This window comes from Myotis yumanensis, unplaced genomic scaffold (assembly GCF_028538775.1).
Source record: "Myotis yumanensis isolate MYYU_CA2020_CCGP unplaced genomic scaffold, mMyoYum1.0.hap1 SCAF_7, whole genome shotgun sequence".
NCBI classification, from domain to species: Eukaryota; Metazoa; Chordata; class Mammalia; order Chiroptera; family Vespertilionidae; genus Myotis; species Myotis yumanensis.
The window spans coordinates 61,599,770-61,623,853 of NW_027223758.1; the positions used below are offsets into that span (position 1 = coordinate 61,599,770).

At 46.3% G+C, this 24,084-nt stretch overlaps 1 protein-coding gene across 7 annotated transcripts in view; it reads left to right on the forward strand.

Annotated features, from left to right (window-relative positions):
- Nucleotides 1–2,434: 2,434 nt before the first annotated feature.
- MTCL1 (microtubule crosslinking factor 1) overlaps nt 2,435–24,084 on the forward strand; it is a 124,544-nt gene continuing 102,894 nt past the window's right edge. For all 7 annotated transcript variants that reach the window (XR_011472181.1, XR_011472182.1, XM_070420647.1 and 4 more), the window contains exons 1-3: nt 2,435–3,620; nt 12,326–12,550; nt 13,870–14,028. Coding sequence is in view for 5 of the 7 variants with exons in the window: in XM_070420647.1 (XP_070276748.1) it covers nt 2,544–3,620; nt 12,326–12,550; nt 13,870–14,028 (1,461 nt within the window). In the remaining 2 variants the exon portion in view is untranslated. The remainder of the gene's footprint in view (nt 3,621–12,325; nt 12,551–13,869; nt 14,029–24,084) is intronic.

Sequence of the window (24,084 nt, forward strand, 5' to 3'; positions counted from 1 at the left end):
AAAAAAGTATTGTAAGGCTCCTTTAAATAGCAAGCCCCCTGTACTTAGACTAACTTGATTGAACAACAAAAAATCTTTTGTCACGTGTGACTTTAAAAACACCTATTATGCACTCTGGCCGGTGTGTTCAGTGGTTAGAGTTAGACGCTACCGGGGCACATACTGGGGCTACAGTTCTATCCCCTGCCCCCAGCCGCATGGGGACGCATGCAGGAGGTAACCAATTGATGTCTCTCTCTCTCCCTTCCCCCTCTCCCCACCTTCCTTCCACTCTCTCTGGGTCTCTGGAGGAAGTTCTGGTGAAGTTCCTGGACCCTGAGTTGCAGTCAGTTGTGCTCCGGGGACTGACAGCTGCCACTTTCTGATGACCTGGCCGGCTCAGACAGGGAGGGCTAGCGCGCCCTCTAGGGGAGAGCTGGTCCCAGCTGGCGTGGTGGCTGGGCACCTTTCAAGCCTTTCTGCAGTATTGTCATGAGCAACGTCCTCCCCCCTGTCCGCTCCCCCGCCCCCAAATACGCCCTGAAATATACGGCTGTGGTCTTATTAAATATTGCGTCAAAGGAGACTCAGTACAGATTATATTTTGTGTGTGCTGTCACACATTTAGAGAAATGGCCAGATTAACGACTCACAAAAAACACGAGACAGCTGCCAAAACAACGAAGTTTCAGTGCGCTCAGAGCTCAGCAGCAGGAGATGGCCGGGCAGCTCCTTGGGGATCTGAGGGGAAAGCAGACAGGATGTCTTCGGGGATGGTGGCTGTCTTGATTTACAGGATTAAAATAATTTTTTTTAATCCTGCGGTTTTTGAAGGAGGTGGCTATGTGGGAGTACTTTCGGGTTAGGATCACAAACTTTGAAGTCTGTTTTTCTTTTTCTTTTCACAAGTGTGTCCCCTACTACCACGGCTCCTCATCTGTGCTTACTGCTACAGCCACTCACCGCTCCCCTCCCCGGCTGCCCTCTCCGCAGTGGGAAATTTCTAAGCAAATAAGATCAGCCGTACCTACTCAGGATCTTTCAATGGCTTCCCCAGCCTCTGGGATAATGTTCAAATCCAGGGGCAAAATTGTGGCTGTCATCTCACCTGCAGTCCCACTCTGGCAAGTCCTAGGCAGTCACCGGCAAGGTCAACCCATACTTCTAGGAAAGCTCCATTCTCCCCAGGCCAGGGAAGCCACCACCCGAGCAGCTCATAATGGTTGCCTGCCCCTCTGCCTCCCAGCAAAGCCGAGCCTTATTCCTTTGAGTATTGCCCAACATCCAACACCTGGGATTAAAACTGTGTTAATGGTATTTGAAAAGCACTTTACACAGTGTTATCTCATACTTGCTCCTTTCATCCCACAGACACATGTAGGACTGAGAAGTCTATGGACTTGGGTGTGAATCCCTATGCAGCTAAGGACTGGCTAAAGGCACGGACTGCACTTCACCTCAGCCTCCAGTAATTCCAATTCGGGCTTGTTATGAGGCTGCAATAAAACAATATCTGGCTCGCAGCCGGAACTATAAACTTGACTCCCCTTTCTGACCCCAAGCTTGGCGAGCTGCTTCTCTTATTTCTACAGCAACTCCTCCTTCTCTGAGCTCCGGAGGCCACCGAGGGTGCCAACTATGAAGCACTGTGCCTCTGTTGCATCGGGTACGAGCAATCCTTAATGGAGCGTGCAGGCACCACGTGGAGAGGACACTGATGCAGGGAGCTAAATAAGGGGTCCTGGGAGGCAGGGGTTGGATGGAGGGGACTCTGGCAGACGTTGGTCAACCGAGGGAAAGAGGCTCCCGAGGGCACACTCCACAGGGGGGCCCACCCACGCCTCCCGGACTTCCAGTCTCCCCCAAGTGGCCGGTGCCGGCACCCCCCACTTCACCTCTCCTATTGCCCTCCCTTCCCAGCACCAGGTACTGTCTCAGGGAACTCAAAAAGCAAGTAGGGTCCCAGGGCGGACAGGGCTGGGGGAAACGCAGCCCCCGCGCGAGCCGTGGGGAGCGAGGCCCCGCCCTCCTGCCCCCACCCCGCGCGCCGGCTGGCTGCGGGCGGGACATGCGCACGGGGCGGCAGGGCGCCGGGCGCCGGGAGGCCGGGGAGCGCGCGTGCAGTTCCTCGCTGCCGGGAGCAGGCGCGGGCCGGAGCGGGCGGGCACGGAGGGGAGCCGGCCCGCCGGGAGCTGGAGCAGGACGCGGGAGCGGGAAGCGCGCCCCCAGCGCCGCCGCGGGAGGAGTGAAGTGTGCGAGGACGCAGCGGCTCACCCGCGAGCCTGGAGCGCAGCGTCCCGGGGATGCGAACGGCGGGAAGCCACCGCGCTGCTGTACCCCGAGAGCTCTGGCGGCAGTGACCTCAGCAAGGAGAGGGCGAGGCGGTGGCGAGTTCCGCGGGATCCTCGGGCCAGGGGTGCGGGGGGCGGCGGCGCGGGAGCGCGGGGCGCAGACCGGGCGGGGCGGGGGACAGTGATGATCCAGCGCGCAGGGAGGCTGCACGCCGCTGCCGCCACCTGGAGCATCTGCCGCCCGAGCTGCTGCTCGCGGTCCGGGCCCCGGCCATGGAGACGCTGAATGGCCCCGCGGGCGGCGCTCCGGACGCCAAGCCTCAGCCGCCCGGCCAGCACCACCGCCACCACCACCTCCACCCGCTGGCTGAGCGGAGGCGGCTGCACCGCGCTCCCTCGCCCGCCAGACCATTCCTCCAGGACCTGCACGGCCGGCCCGCGGCGCCTAGCCCGGCCCCGGCCGTCCGCTCCTCTGGCCGAACCCCGGCCCCCGCCGCCCCGCGCTCGCCCAGCCTGGCAGGCAAGGCGCCGCCCTCGCCCGGGACCCTGGCCGCGCCCGGCCGCCTCTCCCGGCGCAGCGGTGGTGCCCCCGGCGCGAAGGAGAAGCCGCCGCCGGGGGCCAGGGCTGCGGGCGGGGCTAAGGCCACTCCGGGCCCCAGAAGGGCGGCGCGCGCGGCGCCCGCGGATCCGCTGCCCCGGGCGGGGAAACCGCCGCCGCCGCCCGGGGCCGAGCCGCTGTGCGCTGCTGCCAAGAGCCGAAAAACCAAACGCGGCTCCGGGGCGCTCCCAGCCCGCGCCGCCGGGCCCCAGCCCCCCAATCCCCCGGTGCCCGCGGTGATCCTCGCCGTGACCTCCGCGGTCGGCCTCCCCGCCTCCGGCTTGCGCATCAGCCACACGGACAGCAGCTCGGACCTATCGGACTGCCCCTCCGAACCGCTTTCCGACGAGCAGCGCCTGCTCCCCGCCGCCAGCAGCGACGCTGAGTCTGGCACGGGTTCTAGCGACCGGGAATCTCTGCGAGTAGTCTCCGCGACGAGTCCCGCAGCTCGGGGGGCGCCGCTACTCAGCCCCGAGCCCCCCGCACTCCTCGCCGCGCCCCCCGCCGCCGGCGCTTTCCTCGGGGGTCGGAGCAGCCCGGGCAGGGTCCCCGCGGGGTCCCCCGGACCTAGCGGAGCAGAGGATGCCGGGGGGCGCGCGCCGCCAGAGCGAGGGGTGCCCGGGACCCCCAAGGAGCCCGGGACCCCCAAGGAGCCCGGCCCGGGCGAGCAGCCCCCACTGGCCCCGGCGGTGGAGGAGGAGGAGCTGCTGCGGGAGATGGAGGAGCTGCGCTCGGAGAACGACTATCTCAAGGTGAGCAGCGGGCGCTGCGCAGGGGTTCCGAGGCGGACCCCCAAGGGTCTGCTGGCCGCGAGCCCAGCCTCCCGGGTCCTGATGAGCGCTTTCCCCTTCTGCCTTCCACTTCCCTGTCCCCGAACACGCTGGGTGTTTGGAACTTAAGCCACAACTTCTGGAAGGAGCAACAAGACCTGTGGGTCCAGGCAGGTTCTCAACGCACGTAGCTTTTCTTGTTTCTAGAAGTCTTGCTTCCCTCTCCGGATGCCCGTTCCCCTGTCGATGTGCCGTGGGAGAAGGGGTTTTCATCGCATTCTGCATGCACATCGAACCCCCATCACCTGCGAGAGCGGGTTCTCCCCCATCTAGGACCTCTGGTTCCCGCACCTGCGGCTGTGTCTGGCTCCGGAGGCTGCGGTGGGCCAGGCTCTTGTTATTACAGAAAATCAGGCGCCGGGTGTCTCCCTCCGGGTTCAGACAGCACGGGCAGAGGGGTCCTTTAAGTGGGGCCTGGTTTGAGGGACAACAGTGTTTTGCTTCCCAGGCCTCGGTAAGCGTCCGTGAGCAGGGTTTTTCCGTGTCAGGAGGGGCCACTTGATTCCCTCCACAGGCCAGCACTTTCGAGGGAATTGCAACCTCTGCTGGTATTTTCCGGCAAGGCCTTCGAGCCATGGCCTCTTGGTCTGGTTAGCCTTTGGGCACTGAACCTGAATCCATGTTTTCTCGGAGGAGGAGAGCTGGCTGGTGCTGCATGCAGAACAGCGGGCTTAGACAATGTTGGGTGGAGGGTGGGGGTGAAGACAATTGAGGTGTGAGGTGCCTTGAGAGAAAATAAAGGTAATTATGTTGAGGGCAATGGTTTTAATTTATTGTAATCCTCAGGTTAGTAAAGAGCTCCAGTGATGCAAACAAATCCATGCTTCTGTCAAAAGATGGTATATATGTCCTCCCAAACCACTTGGGTGGTCCTCCTTTATCAGTGGGTTATATGATTGGCACTGTTTTCTCAGCAAAGGCTGAACCTACCTGACTGAGGCCCAGTTTCTGGTCAGTGGGACCAAAGGTGTGGGCTTTTATGAGGAATGGTGGTGAAGTGTGCAGTGCAAACTGGAATCAGTTAGCTGCCCAGTGTTCTAAAGTGAAGCCTTTTATCAGGAGCTGCTCTTGACCAATTGAACCCAGTAGTTATTTTATCGTGTGCAAAGAAGTAACAATGAGGCGAAGGAGAGACCTGGGAAAAGAGTAGATGAAGGCTTGGAGTGAGATGTTTCAAATAGTACATTTGCTTTTGTCACCTACTCTTATGTAACAGACAACAGGGTGAAATTCAGAGGTGTTGAAGAGAAAGGGCCACTATATTTCGTGACTCTCTAAAAGCAGCACTTTGGTAAATCGTCAACAAATGCAATCTCCCTGAGGGTGAGAAAGATAATCTTGTTCAGTTTTGAGCCCCATTTCTGGGCATAATCCCTGACCCTCTGTGTTTCTGGTTAAATGATGTTTATGCCAATTATGACTGCTAAACAAGAAAATATTTTAAAGATATTACTCATTATATCTTTGATTTTAAGGTAGGCAGTCTGACCTCATTTCAGGGTTCATTCCTAGGTAACTGGCTATTTGCTTTTATGTTTTCACATTGTTGGTTTCTCAGTGAATGGAATATATGTCTGACCCTGGAGTCTCGACTAGTATATTTGATATTTTAGTGAATCTTCACAACAACGTAGGGTATGGTTGTTGGTAAATTTTAATCCCAATTTCACATGCAAGGATGCTGAGACCCAGACTACTTAATGACTTCCCCAAGGTCATACAGCTGGTAAGTGGTGCCACCTCCAGAGCCTTTGCTCTGTTCCCTGCAGCAGGCTGCATCCTCTTTCCAGCAAGGCTGCTTTGCTCAGAGTTCACTGCTTGCTTTGGAGTTGTTGTATTCGCTCCAAGTGCTCCCAGGGTTTAGCTTTTCCTAGGGGCCCTATTTTCTTTTTAGGTGAAAGGGCCATAATGAACATCTCTTCCCTAGCCTGTGTACAAGTGGTCACATAAGTCCCACTGGCAATGGTTAATTTGTGGGAAATGTTCAGTTGCCATTTCCTGTGGAGCAAATGTCACAGCCAACTGTTCACTATGCCTGAGTCCATCTCCTAGGCTTTCTCTCCCAGCAGGAGAGAGATGTGGGCAGAGGTGGTTTGAAGGAGGAGAGGAGACCAGAAGAACACTCACAAATATATGTGTGAGTTACATGTTTGGTCACTCCCGAGATTAAATTACAATAGTTCAATTTGGGGAAGACACACAGCAATTCTGGTAGACTTTTCCAAAGGTCAGCGAACCCGCCCACGTAATGCAAATCTGGGAGGGGAGCATCCATGACCTCATGGAGCAGAGGCAGTGGCATGCCTTTGCACGTGGTATTTAGAGCATGCACATTATAAGTTGGAACTTCTCTTTTTGTTCTTGTTGCTCAGCAGCACTCTTGAAGATGGTAGTAACAGTGCATCCTTGACCTACTGCTTTCCCAGGGACTGCTGCCCAGAACTCTGGCGATTGGATAGAGCATCTCTCTGTTCAAATGTTATCTAACAAGAAGAGACCCAGCCCAGAAATTGTACTTCACTATATTCTGGAGGAATGTGACAATATTAAATATTACATTCTTTTCCGAGTCAGTTTTGTTATCATTGCTGTACAAGACGGTCACACTTTCTGAGCTAGAATGACGATGGGGTAACAAAGCAGAAAAACAAGGCCTGTGAAATCATAGGAGAATGTCGTATTGATCAGGAAATTCAAGTGGAATTCTCTTGTTTTTTAGCCAGACTGCTGTATTTTTTTTTTTTTTTAAATAGCAAATGTCAACAGAGAAATGCATGCCTTCTGTTGTGCTGTACGGGGCTGTCCTTGACCCTGCTTTCTATTCCTTTACTACCTTCATCAAAGGGCTGCAAGGTGACTCAAAGAAAAAATGCAAAAATCACTTAATTCATTTTTCATGAACACAGTCAGAAAAGCATTCTTGTTGTCCCTTTAGCTCTGGTGAACTTGGATGTATTTGGAAGTGTTCAGAAATTAAGGTAAACAGTTGAGTTCAGGTACCCAAAGGCCTCTGCTTCTTTCTCAAACCAAACCCAAGCATGTTTCATAGTGAGGACTTCTACAAAATGTTGCTGGCGTGTTTCCCCTGCCCACCTGTCTGCCACCACTGTGTTCCTGCTTGAGTGCTGTGAGGTAATCAGGCAACCTTACTGCTCTTTGTGAACGTATTAATTATGTTCTCTGTTTCCACAAGCTATTCGGGAGGATTTAATCACTCCGAGTTTATTGGCCTATTTTGAACATGTCTTTCACATTACGGGTGGTGCACTCATAACACCCTCACTTTTGCTCCCAAAGAGTGTTACTCCCAGTTGCAATGTCCTGTGGGATGAGCAAGGATTGGTGTGGGGAAGGGCTGCCTCTTTTTGCTCTCTGTCATTTCATAAGAATTATTTTTGGTTAAAACAAAAGAAGCCAGTGCTAGCTAGCTACAAGGACAAATAACATTGAATTCTTTGAGAGGCAAAATTTCCCAAGGGAGATCACTGGGAAGGTCTTTTTGTTTTTTTACGGTGCACTGATCCAATCTTACCATTCTGTTTCTCACTTGAGGTTGTCTCCTGAGTTTCAAGCTCTGAAATGGTTTTGTTAAATTTGGCTGCCTGGGTTCTAAGTGCTCAGTGTGGCCCAGAGGCGGGGCCACCATGAGGCAGGGCCCAGCAGTTCTGAAGTGCTTCAGCTCCCCAGTCCCTCTTCTGGACCCTGCTCCTCCTCCCTTTCCGTTGGCAGGGTTAAGTGACAGCATTTCTATTCTTTCCTGACATCCCACTTTCCACATCCATTCTTCATTCACTCTGTGAAAGAGCCGCTGTCATAATCTTGGGTGGCAAGATAATGTAGACCAGGGCCAACAGCCCATCAGCTGCTGGGTGAACTATCACTTGGAAAACAATGGTAGCAGCCCCTGCGCCTTCTTAGCTACAGCTGGGACTCTGCAGAGAACATTTCCATTGTCCAGAGGGAAATGAGGCGGGTTATTTGTGTATTACAACAGACAATAGTTTCTGTCTACAACTCCCCGAAGATGGAATTATTGCAGCAGTAGCCAGATGACTCCTCCTACTGTCCAAATTGGGCCTATTTAAGAAGGGGTTATTAAATCAATAGTAGTTATTGATTTGGGGTTGTTTAAAGGAGATTGTGACTTGGATAAAATTATCTGTATGATCAAGAATTTGCATCAGTTATACTAAGAAACCATGGATTTGGGTTTTACTTTATATTTGTGGCTAAAACTGTTCTCATAGAGGTTTTCATTGAAGCATTTCATTTTAATCTTGGTGGATAGTGATTTTCAAACTAACTACATTAATTTTACTTTAGTGCTCCAATGGTATCTGGTTATTACTCTAATTTATATGTATATAAAATAGGCTCAATTTGTTATCTGTAGGCAAAGGGGGATAGTTGAAGAGATTCATACCACTTCATGATTTCATTTTAGATACAAAATTTGAAAAATTAATTAAAAAACTAGATGAGCTTTTCAATGAGATAATCATCTAACATTTAAGTATCTGATAGACCTGATGCTAATTTAATACAAAACTGTTGATTAAGAGCAATATTTTTCTTATTAACTTCTGTGTATAAACAAAACAGTAATTTTTCACTTTTACTTTTTATGTCTAAAGTACATCTGCCAGAAACATTATATGTTCTGCTTGATTTGGCTTTCTTAAACATTTAAATGACAGACATCTTATGGTTCTTTAATACAAATTAGAGCGTGCTGTCAGAAAATTAATGTAGTTAGTTTGAAAATCACTATCCACCATGACCCTAATCTGAATAATCACGGTTTTTGCTTTCCAAATGTCTGCTGCCAGCTTACAGGGTTTATAATTTGCTTTTTTGGGTAACTTCTTTTCACTGAACCTGAAAATTGCTTTTTTTCAAGGCTCCAAGAAAAGAGTTTAAACACTGGCTTCATCCCATCTCTGAAACAGACTAGTATTGGGAAGCCATTTAAACTTTTAGAATAGCAACTTCCTCATTTAAAAAAGGGGGGTGTCTTAATATCTTTGTTGCACATTACAATGTTTTTCTGAGGACCAGTTGTGATAATGGATATACTTGCACACTGACAATTGTCAAGCTCTAAATGTTAGCCTGCTTTTGTTATTTTACACTGACAGTGGGCTTTTAAAAGTGCAGTTTGAAGCCTATTATTATTTCTTTTGGTCTGGTTTTTGCAAATAATGTATAATATTTATTGGAAAGATTGTGTGCTTGGAATCAGACAGTCTGGGTTAGCAGTCTAGCTTCCATTTATTAGCTGGGACTTCAGACATGTCAACCAGTATGGGTTTGCTTTTCTTGTCTATACAGTAGGATTAATATGTTCCTGGAAGGGTTATTATAGGGTTACTAATGAAGGTAAAGTGCTTAATAAAGAATGTCTTCTACAAATTTAGGTAAAATATGAGTTGTAAAAGTAATGATTCAAATACATGAAATTATGGTCTCTTCCTAATTTAGCCTCGGTGCAATTAATGTTGGTAATTATTTATGTCAAAAATATCAGCTGTTTATATCTGGCCTACTCCATGGTTTGGAGGTTTGGGTTCTTCTAGCCCTTAAGTAGTTTTTTTAGCCTGCATTGGTTGTTTACACATCTACTAGTATAAAACACATCCAGCATTTAACATTAGGCCAACAAGGGCTCTCCTATTACAAAGTCTGAAAATTCAAGAACATTTTTATGCCTGGAAGTTGTATCTTATATCTTCTTATGACTATATCACATTTTAAAAACTTTGGTTTGAATACCAAGTCATTACAAGCATTAGTGACTTTGGCTTTTAGGGACAAGCTTTCCAGATGGAAAAGCAGTCATAAACAATTCCTTCTGTGAACAGCATGGCCACAGACACTGTATATTTGTGTGTGTGTGTGTGTGTGTGTGTGTGTGTACATATGGTGATTATTTTTTGTATTGAACTATTTTTTATTAGTTCTACCCAGTGACACAAATACCTTTTAAGTGTCCTCAGACACAAGGGTAAAGACTAGACTCTTTCATCGTCTGACTCATCATATTCGTGGATGGAACCTGGGTGAAACTTGACCTTGATTTTGAAGATACTCTCTTTATCAAAAGGATGACATCCACAGGGCCCACTTAAAGCTTTCCGTCTCCTCCAGCATGGGCTGAGTCAGGGCACAGCTCCTGCACTGCGTCCTCCAAGCCTCAGTGGGGGGAGCGGGCATCAGCCACAACCTCTTTGCTGAAGGTTGGCAAGGACCTTCATGAAATAGCTGAGTTCTCCAGTCCTCTGAAGAGCTCAGCCAGTCCATTCTGTTCATGTATGTTCAACATAGGCCATTCTCTTGATTAGGTAGTGCGGACAGGGTGGGGAGAATCTACACGCTGGGGTTGAGGGAAAGCGATGGCACCTCTGTGCTTCCCCATAGACCACTGCATACAGTTGAGGATGGCTGAAGAACTGTCTTCACCCTGTTTATGCCAATCTGTTTTTCCATGAAGATTCCCAATATATCTATTTGTTACACTTTTGTATTTCATCTTATGCAAGACAAAATACCCTTCAGGAGGCTTTTTTCTGTTCAATTTCTTATCTACCTGAAGATTTGAGATTGGGAAACTCTTGTGCTATTTTTTTAAAAATATATTTTATTGATTTTTTACAGAGAGGAAAGGAGAGGGATAGAGAGTTAGAAGCATCGATGAGAAACACAGATCAGCTGCCTCCTGCACACTCCCCACTGGGGATGTGCCTGCAACCAAGGTACATGCCCTTGACCGGAATCGAACCTGAGACCCTTTAGTCCGAAGGCTGACACTCTATCCACTGAGCCAAACCGGTTAGGGCTTTTTAAAAAAAATATTATTGTAAGTAAATCCCCAGTTTTAAGAACAAATGCAGGATTAGGAAGAGTGGGGAGAATCCAGGAGCAAACTGAATGGCAGGACCTGAGCTGACAACTTAGGGTTAAGTTTTGTAAAGTTTTTTTCTTCTCTTTTTTGAGTCTTGATATTAATTGAACAAAACAAATGGGAATGACTGCGTGTATCTTATTCTGGAGGAATTTAACTATCAATTATCAAACAAATCAAGAAAAATCTTAGCATCCTTTCCTTAATCTCCCTCCTTCTAAATAGTTCCTTGTTAAAATCTTTAGTAATACTTCAGTAGATTTTATATCTCACATATTGCAGCTCTGTCTAGGGGACTGAGAAAATTTTTTTTATAATTAGGCTACAGGACTGGAACAAAGCAAAGCTGCAGTTATGTCTGATATTGGTCATCATTATGATTTGGTCTTTCTACGTGTTGACCGGGGCTGTGTTTTCATTCCACACACATTTATTGAGGACCTGCTGTATGGCTCACACTCCTCTGGGGGCCATGAATGCAAAGAAGAGCAAGACACTCACAGTGTCTGCCCTCATGGGACTTACCTTATAGTGTGGGCGACAGATGATAAAAGAGGTGGAAGAATATAGAGCAAGCCAAGGACGAGAGACAGTGGATTGGGGAGGAAAGGTGGCCAGAGAATGCATTAGGTGTCCTCCAAATAATGAGAGTGGAGCCTGACAAAGTGCTGGGAGGAACATTTCAAGGAGAGGGTGTAACAGGTGAAAGGCCTGGAGCAGTTCTGTACCTCCTGGGACAAGAGAAGGGGGGAGCCCAGAGGCCCTGGGGAGGCCTTTGAAGAATTTCTGGGTGTGATGGGAAGCCCCTGGAGGGTTTGAGTGCGGGAGGAGGTCCCAGTTCCATATTGAAAGGATAGCTGTCTGGGTTGAGAATGGACTGTGGAGAAGGAGAGGGTGAGGGGAAGCAGGGGGTCCCAAGTGATGAATTTATCTGTTTGTGCAGTAGACCCTTGAGAGGGATGGAGGGTGTGGTCTGGGAAGAGAGCGCCTGAGGTATTCTTGATGTTGAGCTGACAGCACCGGATGGGCTGTGGGATTTGAGGGATGGAGGGGAGGCAGGGATGCTGTCTGGGTTTTTCCTGTATTCAGAGGGTCTCCATATTGAAGCAAAGTGAAATGGAGGTGATATATAAAGGATAGGTGAATGGGGCAAAACAAACCCAGTGTGTACTTGAAACAATGTAAAGGTTTTATCTTTAGAATTTCGGGACCCCTAGTTAGTGCTGAGATTCGTTTTGTGGAACAGAATTTTAGGGACCTTGGCAGGTGTGTTACAATTCCAGGGCAGGTCACAGTTATGATTCCACTAGAGTTTATGTGCTTTGAAGGCAGGGTCTGTCTGACTCATCTTTGAAACCTGGATTGTGCCTTAGTGATGGGAGTCAATGTTCGGTTTGAATCTAAAGTTTAATTATCTGCAGAGTTATTTCATTTATTATTGTGATTACGTAAGGGAATATTGGGAATGGAATAAATATTAAGAGGCCACAATGAACAATTCAGCTGGGTTTTAGTTTCTGGATCCAAAATATTTGAACAGACATCTGGTGATATTCACTCATGTAAGAATGTCCAGAGGTCCCTGTGCCATATCACATAGGCCCCGTGGGTAAGTGTGCAGGTAGTTAATGTTTAGTATCACAGAGCGGGGGTGGGGGTGGGGGGTAGGCATGATCCTTTTTCTGAGGTACTCAGCTTATAAATCTACTCCGTCTGGCTTGTGTAGGATGAGTTGGATGAACTCCGGGCTGAAATGGAAGAGATGAGGGACAGTTATTTAGAGGAAGATGTTTACCAGCTGCAGGAGCTCCGGCGAGAACTGGACCGTGCTAATAAAAACTGCCGGATCCTGCAGTACCGCCTCAGGAAAGCCGAGCAGAAAAGCCTGAAGGTGGCGGAGACCGGTCAGGTGGATGGCGAGCTCATCCGAAGTCTGGAACAGGACTTAAAGGTGAGTGAGTGGGGCTGATGGGACATGAGCTCCCAGGAGGAGCTGGGGTGAACGGGGTCGCAGATCTGAAAATGCAGCCCTCGGACCCCACTTACAGGTGGTCTTAATGTTCTGGTATTGTTTCTCTCAACAGACTTCAGCGTGAACATTTTTGTTCACTTTATGAACGAAGATTCATAGGGTGTGTGTAGTTATATGGCTTTGGTAGTCCAAGATTTAAATCTGTCATATGAAATAGGATCTTCAAACATAATAAAAAAGAAAGAAAATAAATCATAGGAATAGATCTATAATAAAAAAGAATTAATGCCTGGTAATTGGTGTGGCAATTGTATAGAAATGATACAGAAACTCCTAAAGATCTGAAATATTTAAAAAAAATCTCTTGATTATCAATTCAGTTATAGTCAAAGACCATTCTTAAGAGTTGACCATAATCACTTAACATTTTTATTGTTACGTAAGTTCCTAGGATGTAGAAAACCTGAAATTACCATAACCCAAGTGAGTCTTGAATAGTGTAGTGATGATTTAACTGAGGAGAAATAAGATCATAACTAATTGTTGAAAGTGTCTTTGAGAACCAGTGACAGAAATGGGAATGAGGTGAAGAAATCCCAGACTTTAAACCACGGCTTCTCTCATGCCCAATTATCAAATCATTCATCAAGAGATGAACTATGCTTAATGTCTTCCTTATTATGGGAGTACTTATGAAACCTCATTTAGCCTTTCATTATGATAACAAAAAAGATCTTTGTACTTCTATAAAATTTATAAAACACTTATAAAATGTCATTTAGTGTGATCTGAGTGTTATATATTTCTTTTGCAAAATCTCTTTCTCATTTCCTTTTAGAAAGTAAAAACGTTTAACTGCTTTTAACATTCAAATATTTTACCACAAGAGGTAACTTAAAACTTGACTACATTAAACATCTACAGAATTATTATCTTTTTTACCAAATAGGTTTAATATTACCTTAGGGAACAGAAAAATTGGTTGTGTATTGTTATTATTTCTAATTTATCACTTAAGACATCTGCACTTGAGCAGAATTAACATTCTTGGTAATATCCTATAAGGAAAGAGGGCTATCCAGAGTGGCACTTTAATCCAGATAAAAGTTGTATTCTTCTTCATAATGTGGACATCACATTTTAAACTAGTACCCTCCTGTAAAAATCGGCTTGTTAATATTGCTAAGGTCTTCGCTCTTTGGTGTAATACCATATCACTTAATGATTCGGCCCCAAAAGTTGTTTGAATGCAGCCTTGGCGCACAGAAAGCTTCATACCCGGGTGACTATCTCTGCAGGTAGCCAAAGACGTGTCTGTCCGATTGCACCATGAACTTGAAACTGTGGAGGAGAAGCGTGCGAAAGCTGAAGATGAAAATGAAGCCCTCCGACAGCAGATGATTGAAGTGGAAATATCCAAACAGGCCCTCCAAAATGAGCTGGAGAGATTGAAAGAGGTAATCCGGAAATGTACGGGGATTTCTCCTTTGGGTTTAATTATGAGGAAGTTGGGACTCCAAAAGTCCCATTATCATTGTGGTTTGAAGTAGTGGTGGGCACACTGTGGTCTGTATGCATGGCCTGGGAAGTAAGAATGGTTTTCACATTTTTTGTAGCATTGGAAAACAGCCACCACCACACAAAATAAACTAATAAGCCAGGAAGACTATGTGACAAAGACTGTATGTTTGTTGCTTGCACAAACCTGGTGTTTGCTCTCTGGTCCTTTACAGAAAAGCCTTGTTGAACCCTGGTCTGAAGCTATTTTTAATACTTTCCATTCAGATGAGTGGGCCATTAATTGTTTTTATGTGTTGAAATGTTGAGCACTATTACTGGAATACAACATTAAGTGGTAGCTTTTTTTCTCAAAAGTCTTCTCTTCCAACAAGCTGGAAAATATGCTATGGTTGCCTGTGTAAACAGGTAATCTGAGTATGCGACCTATATCTGTTATTCAGCCAATATGATTTAAATGTAGATTTTAAAAAAATGTTGTGGAGTAACTATGTCCTAGCAAAGTGGTCTAGAAAATGAATATATATGAATTTATATAAATATAGGAGTATATGAATATAAATATATACTCATTTGCATAAAGTAATGTAAATCCTGTTCTGTTGTTGACTGCTATTATAAGCTGAGTATTTTCTTGGAAATTATTCTGCATGTTGATGAAATTAAAAACTTGGTGAAGGCTTTAAGATAGTGGTTTTTAAAAAAAGATGATTGTTAAAGCCAGCATATTACCTGCTAACAGCCTTACTTAGCAGTTTAGTTTTCCCTTGGCTAAGCTTCCTGATTCACCCATTCCCTGTGCATCTACCCAACTTAATTCAGGCCCTGTACTAGGCATCGGGCATGCAGATGAGAGTATGGCAGCATGGGTCCTGCTCTCAAGGTGTTTACAGTTCAACATGGCACACAAGATAACACAAATTACAGCAAAGGAGCCAGTGCTGTGACCTCTGATTCCTCCCCCACTCCCTCTACTCACAGCCATGCCAACCTTGAGCTTGCCCTCCCTGGATACGGTCTCTTTCCAGAGATCCAGCCACTTGTGGCTCAATCCCTCATCTGCAGGTCTCTGCTGACATTTCACCTCATCCAGCCTCCCATCAACACTTACACATTAAGTTGTTCCTGTCTCCACCCTGGCCATCCCCGTCTGCCTTCTCATCTGATATATCATGGATTTGGGTAAATTATATGTATACTAGAGGCCTGGTGCACGAAATTCATGCACAGGTAGAGTCCCTAGGCCTGGCTGGTGATCAGGGCTAATCGGGGCCTTCCTTCCCCCAGCTGCTGGCCAGGGCTTTCCTTCATTCTGTGCTGCCCCCTGATGGTCAGCGCACATCATAGCGAGCGGTCGGACTCCCAGTTGATCAAACTCCCGAGGGGACAATTTGCATATTAGCCTTTTATTATATAGGATTGTCACCACTTATCTGAAAATGCTGTGTGTTTTATGTCTTTGTCTCCCCTTCACTAATGCCCTCTAGAACTCAAGCTCAGTAGGCTTGGGGGGCTTGTTTTTTGGTTTACTCTGGGGTCTCTGTGCCTAGAACAGTGCCTGGCATATAGGCATCATGGAGACTCACTGCGTGAGCAGGTGAAGGAGGGTAAGAATGTGGAGCTGTAGTGACTACAGCTTGCCTGGGGGACTCATTGAGCTTCCCAGAGGAAAAGGTAGATGCTGACAATGTTCTTTCATTCTGGGTAACCCCTGCTTCTTACCTTACATGCACACTTAACCCAGGACCAGAGGAATTTCTTCTGATTGTGAATCTCTTATCTCTGACTTACTGTTCCTAGTAGTTTACTTTCCTCTCTTTCCTTTGGTCTAAGTTTACTAGAAGGTATGCCATCATGGGTTTTTCCCCTCAAAACTTCTGGTTTGATCCTGACCTTGTGGGTATAGAAAACAACTCAGAAGTTTATTTTATAAATTTAATGTGTGTATATTTGTGTGTAAATATACAAATTATATACACATAAGTAAATAAATATATATGTATATATTTCAGACAAGCAAAAATTCTTTTGCACATGTTTAATGGCTTGTGCGGTATTTGGCTTCCGGTCATGGATAAAAGCTCTTTGGAGAAAGAAATGATTACTCTTGCCATTCAGAGCCAGGCAAGTGTGAGGCAAGGATCCTCAGAGCTGTGATGTAGGCTCAGGCTGGATATGAGGAGGTGGTAAGGTGAAGGGGTCAGCTCCTCCTCCTTTGTGGGTGAAAGCTATTCGGAGAGGGGTTGCTCAATGGGGACACAATAAGTATTTTACCTCCAGAATTACAGTCAGACTGTGGGGCGGGGGCTGTGTATTTACACCAAACTTCTAAACCAGTGACTTTCAACAGGTGTGCTGCAAGAATTTTTAAAACATGCAATACCTGACTATTTAGTTCAGGGCACTGACATCATTTCTCTTAGATTGCCAAATAAAAGAATGACAACAGCCAACACAATAGCTATCTAGTGTAAATATCCTGTCTTGAACCATTAATATAGGGTATCTCAAAAAAGTGTAAACACACACTTTGAATTATTATAAAGACAGTGTTTATTAAAATACATTTCATTTTTAAAATTGAGCTATCAGCTGTTACAGTGTGTATACATTTTGGGGGCACAACCTCTATAGGTCAAGAGTTGCATCTTATTGGTCATGTCACACAATAAGGTTGAATCTGATTGGTTAATTATTGGCACCAGAAATCCTTATTAAAAGTATAGGCAACTGATGTTTTTTTTTTAAAGTCACTTTGAAGCTAAAAGGGTAGGTAATTACTATTACTATTATTTTTGTTGTAAATGAATCAAAAATACACCTATTTTTTAGTCAGATTGGCAAAAAAATATATTTTTTGGTGTGCCACAGAATTTCAGTAATTAGTTTATGTGTGCCATAAGATGAGAGGGTTTGAAAACCACGGTTCTAAATAAATCATAAAACTGATAGGAGTCTGAGGGAGGGTTAGACGCTGGTATTCTATGCTGGAAGCAGAGAATGATGGAGCCCGTGATAAGGTTCAGAAGCGGTGGAGGAGGTATTTATTGGCAAATGCCACAGTGGTCTCCATGAATGGGCTCTTTTTATGAAAGCCAGAACAAAATACACCCTGAGATTTGCTCTAGGCTGAGGATAATATTTCTCTCTCCTGAGCCTTACTCGTTACTGTTCACCTCTGAAGTTTTGTAAATGGACGCATCAGCTTTTGGAAAAGGCAAGGACAGTGTGTGTGTGTCTCTATGTGACAGAAGTATACGTACCTCTTGGCCTCAGACGGTGAAACAGCGCATGTTTGTACCTCTTCGGCTCTGTAGCCTCTGCTGGGTGTTCTCTCTCAAGCTGCAGACTATTTTCAGCTGCCTGTGCACTTGTCCAAGGCGGATTTCTCCTAGCACTTCAAACTCAGCGAGTCAGAAACAGACTTAGCACCCTCGCCTCCATCTGCCCCTTCTTCTGTCTTTCCCCGTTGGGTTGGTTAGTGGTGCCACTGTCCTTTTAGGCACTCAGGCTTAAGTGATTGTTACTGTTCTTACTTCTCTTGCTTCCCAACCTCAATTGCCTGCCAGGTGCTTAAGGTTCAACTGCTCCTTGCTTTTGCAGTCTTAGAAATTTTCTTTCCCACTGATACATGCTATAATATGGATGAACCTCAAAAATAGGCTAAGTAAAAGGAGTCAGACATGCATGATTTCGTTTATAGGAAATATCCAGACTAGGTAAATCCATAGAGTCAGAAAAAAGGTTAGTTGTTTCCAGGGCCTGAGGAGAGGGGAGAAGGGGAACGGTCTGCTTAATGGGTGTGGGGTTTCCTTTTGAATAATGAAAATGTTTGGAACTAGATAGAAGTGATGGTTGCACAACATTGTGAGTGTACTAAATGCCACTGAATTTTACACTTTATAATGGTTAATTTTTTAAAATTGATTTGAGAGAGAGAGAGAGAGAGAAAGAGAGAAACTTCCATGTGAGAGAGAAACATCTATCGGTTGCCTCACACATGTGCCCCAACCAGGGAATCAAACCTGCAACCTGGGTATGTGCCCTGACCAGGAATTGAGCTGCTGCCTTTCGGTGCACGGGACATACTCCAGCCAATGGAGCCACACCAGCCAGGGCTATAATGGTTTATTGTAACCTCAATTAAAATTTTTTACTTTCTCTGTTCTATCTGTTATCAGTGGGGTATCCTCTGTGTCCCCACCTGGTGGAAGTGGGCTTCTTGGGGTGCTGCGAGAACAAGAATTTCCTGAGGCCTCCATGGGAGGATTGAGGTATCATGGAAAACTTTATTGATGAGGTAACATTAAGGGAGTCTCCCTCCAAGGTTCCATCTCCCTTCATCCCCCCATGGGCTGAGATCAAAGCCATAGCCCAGAGTCTTTGCCCCATATTAAAGCACAGTCCAGTCCAGCATCTGGCCAGCGTGGCTTGTGTTCCCAGGGCAAGTCCATTGCACAGCTTCTGGGGCCACAGAGGCAGGCCAGTGCCGGTTGTGGAGTAAACAAGTGCAAGGAAGCAGGAGCAAAACAAGAGGTACAAGAGAAGGAGAACACTGTCTCAGGGTTGTAAGTAGGAGCTTAACCAATGAAGCCTTGCAGTGGCTCTGCCCCTCTAGCCAATGATCCTTGTTCCCAGGTTAGACTGACAGGCAAGCACCTTCCTTACATCACCCCAGCTTCACTGCACATGAGCTCAAGTTCCCTTTTGCTTGATCCTTTTCCCCAGTGATCTGCAGGGAGTGGACCGGTGGTTCCCTGGGGAGTCTGAAGCTTGCAGCTTCCTGGTGAAGCTGCCCAGATGACCATGCTTATTAATAACTAGCTAATTACAATGGTATCATTTCTACCCCACTTTCTGCATGTCTTCTAGAATGCCTATGTGGGATCTTCTTATGTTGGCCATTCTTAGTTCATCCTCCATCTTACTTAACCTCTATAAAAATCTTTTTATCTCTCTGTGCTATATTCTGGACAATTTCTTCATTTCTTGTCCAAGTTACTAATTCTCATTTTTTACAAAAAAGTTACTGTTTTATTTATTCAATAAGTTTTCATTTCAATTAGTTTACCTTTCATTTCTGGAATTTTAAAAAATTTGCTTGTTCTGCCCAGCCGGAGTGACTCAGTTGGTTGGGTGTCTTCCTGTGCACCAAGGGGTTGTGGGCTGATTCTCGGTCAAGGTATGTGCCTGATTGCGGATTTGATCCACGGTCAGGACCCATGTGGAGAGCAGCCAATCAATGTTTCTCTCTTTCAGTCTCTCTCCCTCCCTCTCTGTAAGCATAACCTCTGGTGAGGATTTAAAAAAAAAACACAAAACTTTGCATGTTCTTTTTCATAATATTTCTTTGTTCCTCATCTATTCCTTCTTTTAGCTTTCACCGTTTTAAAGTCATAGTCTCTACCAGTTTGTTCTGTTATTTCAGTTCTTGATGTTACTAATCCTTCTGTTCATCATATCCACTGACTCTCACTCACTCAACGTGCATTTTATTATGAGCTGTTCTTAGTGAGAATTCCATGAAGTTTGTTGAAATATCCTTCTAGTGAGATTTTTTCATTGGTCTTTTCCAAAGGCCTTGGTACTATCATTGGTCCAAATTTAAGTCTTAATTTTTGACTTGTGAAGCTGTGTACCAAATCGTTGTATCAATGGGAAATCAAACTTGCATGGGGCATAGGCATAGGATATTTTAATACTTCAAAGGAGATTTTGTTTGCCACCACCCGGTGTCCTGAAAAGAAGTTAACTCTCCCCACTCCCCACACCTGGTGGTGTTTAGTTTGCTATCAGTTGGGGTGCATCTCTTCAGTGGGCTGCCTGGATGCATTCATGAAGCTTCTTGCCACACTTCTGGCCACGAGGGCCTATTTCTGTGTCTGTAACTTCCATCATCCCCTTCTACTCCACAATGCTTAGCACATACCCTTGTGCTGATAGCTCTGGTTTTCAGTATCTTATGCATTTCTAACACTGGGGAATTTTCCTTTTTTGTGTGAGTTCAGCTGTGTATGAATTGTTGCTTGTTACACTTTCCCTAGCATTTCCAGCTGTTTATTGTGGGAGAGCTCATGATAACTCAGTGTACTGTGCTGCCAGAACAGGATGTGACCCCTCAGGGCTCGGCAGCTCTCCGTGGCAGCTCTGGGGTGCCATGAGTAACCCCAGTTGTCTTCCAGTTCATGACTCAGCACTTGTGTTCCTCCTTCTCTGCTCAGTTTTTTCCACCCCGCTGCTCACCAGCTCTCATTTTCCTTAGGGCCCTTTTTTTCTCATGGCTTCTCTACATTATGGCTGCTACTCACTGTCTTCTCTCTAGGTGTCTACTATAGCCTGAATGTGCCCCCCCACTCCACCCCCCCCCCCGCCCCCCCCCCCCCCGCCACATTCATATGTTAAATCCTAATCCTCAGTTAGGTGGTATTTGGGGATGAGGCTTTTGGAAGGTGGCTAGGTTATGAGAGAGGAGCCTTCATGAATGGGAGTAATAAAGGAGACCTCAGAAAGCTCCCTTGCTCCCTCCACCATGTGAGGATACAATGAGAAGTTGGCTGTCTGTGAACCAGGAAATGGATCCACATGAATCCACCAGCACCTTGATCTTAGATTTCTCAGCCTACAGAACTGTAAGAAATAAATGTTTGTTCTTTAAGCCACACAGTCTATATGGTATTTTTGTTATAGCAGCCAGAATAGATTAAGATAGTCTTTCTACTTTTATCTCAACCAGTGGGCAAGCACTTTTCTCTCTGTATGTCATTATCTTCAAACTATCAGGCAGCCATAAAGTCTGGAAATATAAGTGTACAAACATAACAAATGGTTTTATTGCTGTTAGGCTGCATTTACTAAAATAATATTATCTTTATTTTCAGAGTTTATGGTCCCCCTTATAAGAAAAAGATTTGCTAGGTTGAGCTACTGTAAAGCATCTTTGAGCAGAGTCCTACTGCCAGGCATCTGCTCTGGCCCTGACCAGGCTGTCAGTGGCTGCCAGGGAATCAGTCAGGGCCTCACCCCTGGCCCAGCCAACAGTGGAAGGTAGGACCAGCAGGCCATGTGGGGCAGAGGCAGCTGTGTTAGCTTGGTGGGCTCTCTAGGACACCTCAGAAGGGATAAGCAGCATCAGGTTTCATTTGCTAGCCATGAGTTTATGGGGTGGGACAGGGTGACTAGCTAGAGAACAGGAAGTGGGGATAAATCTGGTGCCCTGAATGATATCCCAGTTATGTGGCCTGCTAAGTTCATAATGAGGTAGAGTGGGATGAGAGTGGGAGCAGAAGAATCAGGGTGTCTGGTTAAGTCTTTTTCCCAAACACTGAAACATGAGAAGAGTCTGGTGGCTGTGTGTGTGTGTGTGTGTGTGTGTGTGTGTGTGTGTGTGAGTGTGTGTGTGCAGTGTCTGAACAGGAATCTGGAGGGAACTGCCCTTTTGTGAGTTCTGCCCAGACCAGGAGGGCAGGGAATTGATTGGGCTAGAGCTGTGTCCACCAAGGAACAAATCCCAGAATCCCAGGCCTGGAAATCCAGAGGTCAGAGGTTGGGGAGGATTAGGAACAGCAGCAACTGCAGGAAGATTTGGCATATGTAGTTCTGAATACATAAGCTGTAAATGGACCAGTTTTGATGTTTGGGAAGAAAGGGGTTGTGTGTTGAGTGAAACCATAAGTAGCACTTAATGTCTAGATTCATGCTGTTGCTGGAAGGAGGAGCAACAGCCTAGCTCAGTCTGTCCTGGTCGCACGGAACCTGTGCCCTTGGAGCCATTTCTTGCCAAAATCAAGACAGAATCATATTGGGGTTTTCTACCAGGCAAGTCCTGCCACCCACTTTACAGCGAGTCCCAGTGTTCTGCAGGGGGGCCCAGCTCAGTTGAGCCTCACCGGGCCTCTTCCCATGCGCAGGGCGGGCAGGCTTTTTGCTTCTTCGTGGTGAGCTGTGGCAGAGGCATGAGGAGGAGGTAGGGGCTTGCCGAGGTTCAAGTGTTTGAAATGCTTTCATTTCTTAGGTTATGCTGTTCCCTTAAGTTCTGTTGTCAAAGAAGGATTTTTACCTTTACTTTATGTGGATTTTATGTTGAAAATAGTGGTGAGGACAAAGGAAGGATGTTGGAAGGAATAACTTTATTTGACAGCTTGCTTCTGGTGGGGTGTGAAGGCATGCAAGGCCAGACGTAGGCCTGAGACCTTAGACTTACCTAGTGTTAGAGTTAGAAGAATCCTTGAGATGAATTAGCCAGTCTTTTCATTACCAACACGAAGAAACCAAGGGCTGGGTGGCCCATTCACAGCAGAGCTACCCCAGGTCTCCTGGTTCTACCTACCCCAGGTCTCCTGACTCTCAGCAGCTGTCTGTATCTCTGTCTTTCCTCCAGACCGTAGCTCTAGACCTGGACTCTCCTTTCTTTGTGGACTTGGAGTTACCCGGTCAGAACTGGAGGCAGGCACTTGTGGAGCCAGCTTGAACAGAGTGTCTTCTAGGGGAAGCCACTGGAACGAGCAGCTCCCGGTTCCTTGCTCTAGTGCGTTGGTGAGGAAGAGCACTGTATCTTTTTTTGACCGATTAATGCTTCTCTATAAAATTAATTTCTACTTTTAGAAGTACTTATTAAGCTTCTTCTTTTTTCTCTGCTGAGAAAATTATAGGAAGAAGGCCAGGATTTACCTTTGAAGAGAGTGAGCGTGGGTCCTCCCAGCATGCCTTACACTTGCTCAATGGGAGCCCTCATGCCCTGTTCTCTCCCATCCAGTTTGAAGTCCTTGTCATCCCTCCCTCCTCCTGTTAAAGGTTCCTGGATTCAATTCCTGTGTGTGTGTGTGTGTGTGTGTGTGTGTGTGCGCGCGCGCGCGTGCGCGCGCTTCCCCACACTAACAAGCAATTCTCAGACTCCAGCAGCTGCTTCTGACCAAACTGGCTACAGATTGTAGGTTCCGTCGATCCCCTCCAACTCAAGATGCCAATCGCAAGTCCAGGTTGTTACCTTTACTTCTGACAGACTAGCTATAAATCAGAAGTTTCCACAATCTTCTTCCTGGGTTCAGTTAATTGGCCAGAATGGCTCACAGAACTCAGGGAAACCCATTTACTCACTAGATTACTGATTTACTGCAAAGGATATTAAAGGATACGAATCCATAGCCAGGTGAAGAGCCATATAATGCAAGGTCCCACACAAAGGAGCTTCTGCTCTCATGGGGCTTGGAGCCTGGTAAGGTGGCATGTGGGAGTGTCCCGGTTCTCCAAACTGGAAGCTCTCTGAACCCCCTCTTTTTTGTTTGTAGGTTTGTTTTATTATACAGGCATGCTTGATGAACTCATTGGCCATTGGTGATTGATTCAAGCTCTAGCCCCTCTCTCCTCCCTGGAAATCAAAGTGTGGGACCAAAAGTTCCAACCCTCAGTTTGCAATTAGTTCCTCTGGCAGCCAGCCCACATCCTTAGGTGTTTTGCAAATGTCAGTCTCATTACCACACCAGAATTGTACCTAGATTCCCACTTCTCCTTAGTTGAAATGCTGCCCGTTCTGTAAGCTTCTCCCTGAAATACCACCTCCTCACTGAGGCCTTCTACAGCACTCTTTTCTGAACTCTGAGCAAGCATTTTAATAGGATTAAACCATTACATGGTTATTGTAGAAAGCTCGAGAAGTAAAGAAAACTGTAGAGAAAGTTCCCATCATGCTAACGTCCCGGAGATATATCTGATTTTTCATGTGAAATTGGAAACATACCATGTATACTTCTTAGCACCGTGCTTTTTATTAACCTTTCTGTTTTGAGATACTTGTAGATTCACATGCAGTTTTAAGAAATAATACAGAGAGGTCTCATGTACCCTTCACCAAATTTCCCTCAATGATAACATCTCATAAAAGTCTTGATCGATATTACACTATGATGTTGACATTGAGTCAAGCTATAGGGCAGTTGCATCCTCACAAGGATCCCTCCTCACCTGGACCTTTTGTGGCCACGCCCACTTCCCTCTGGTCC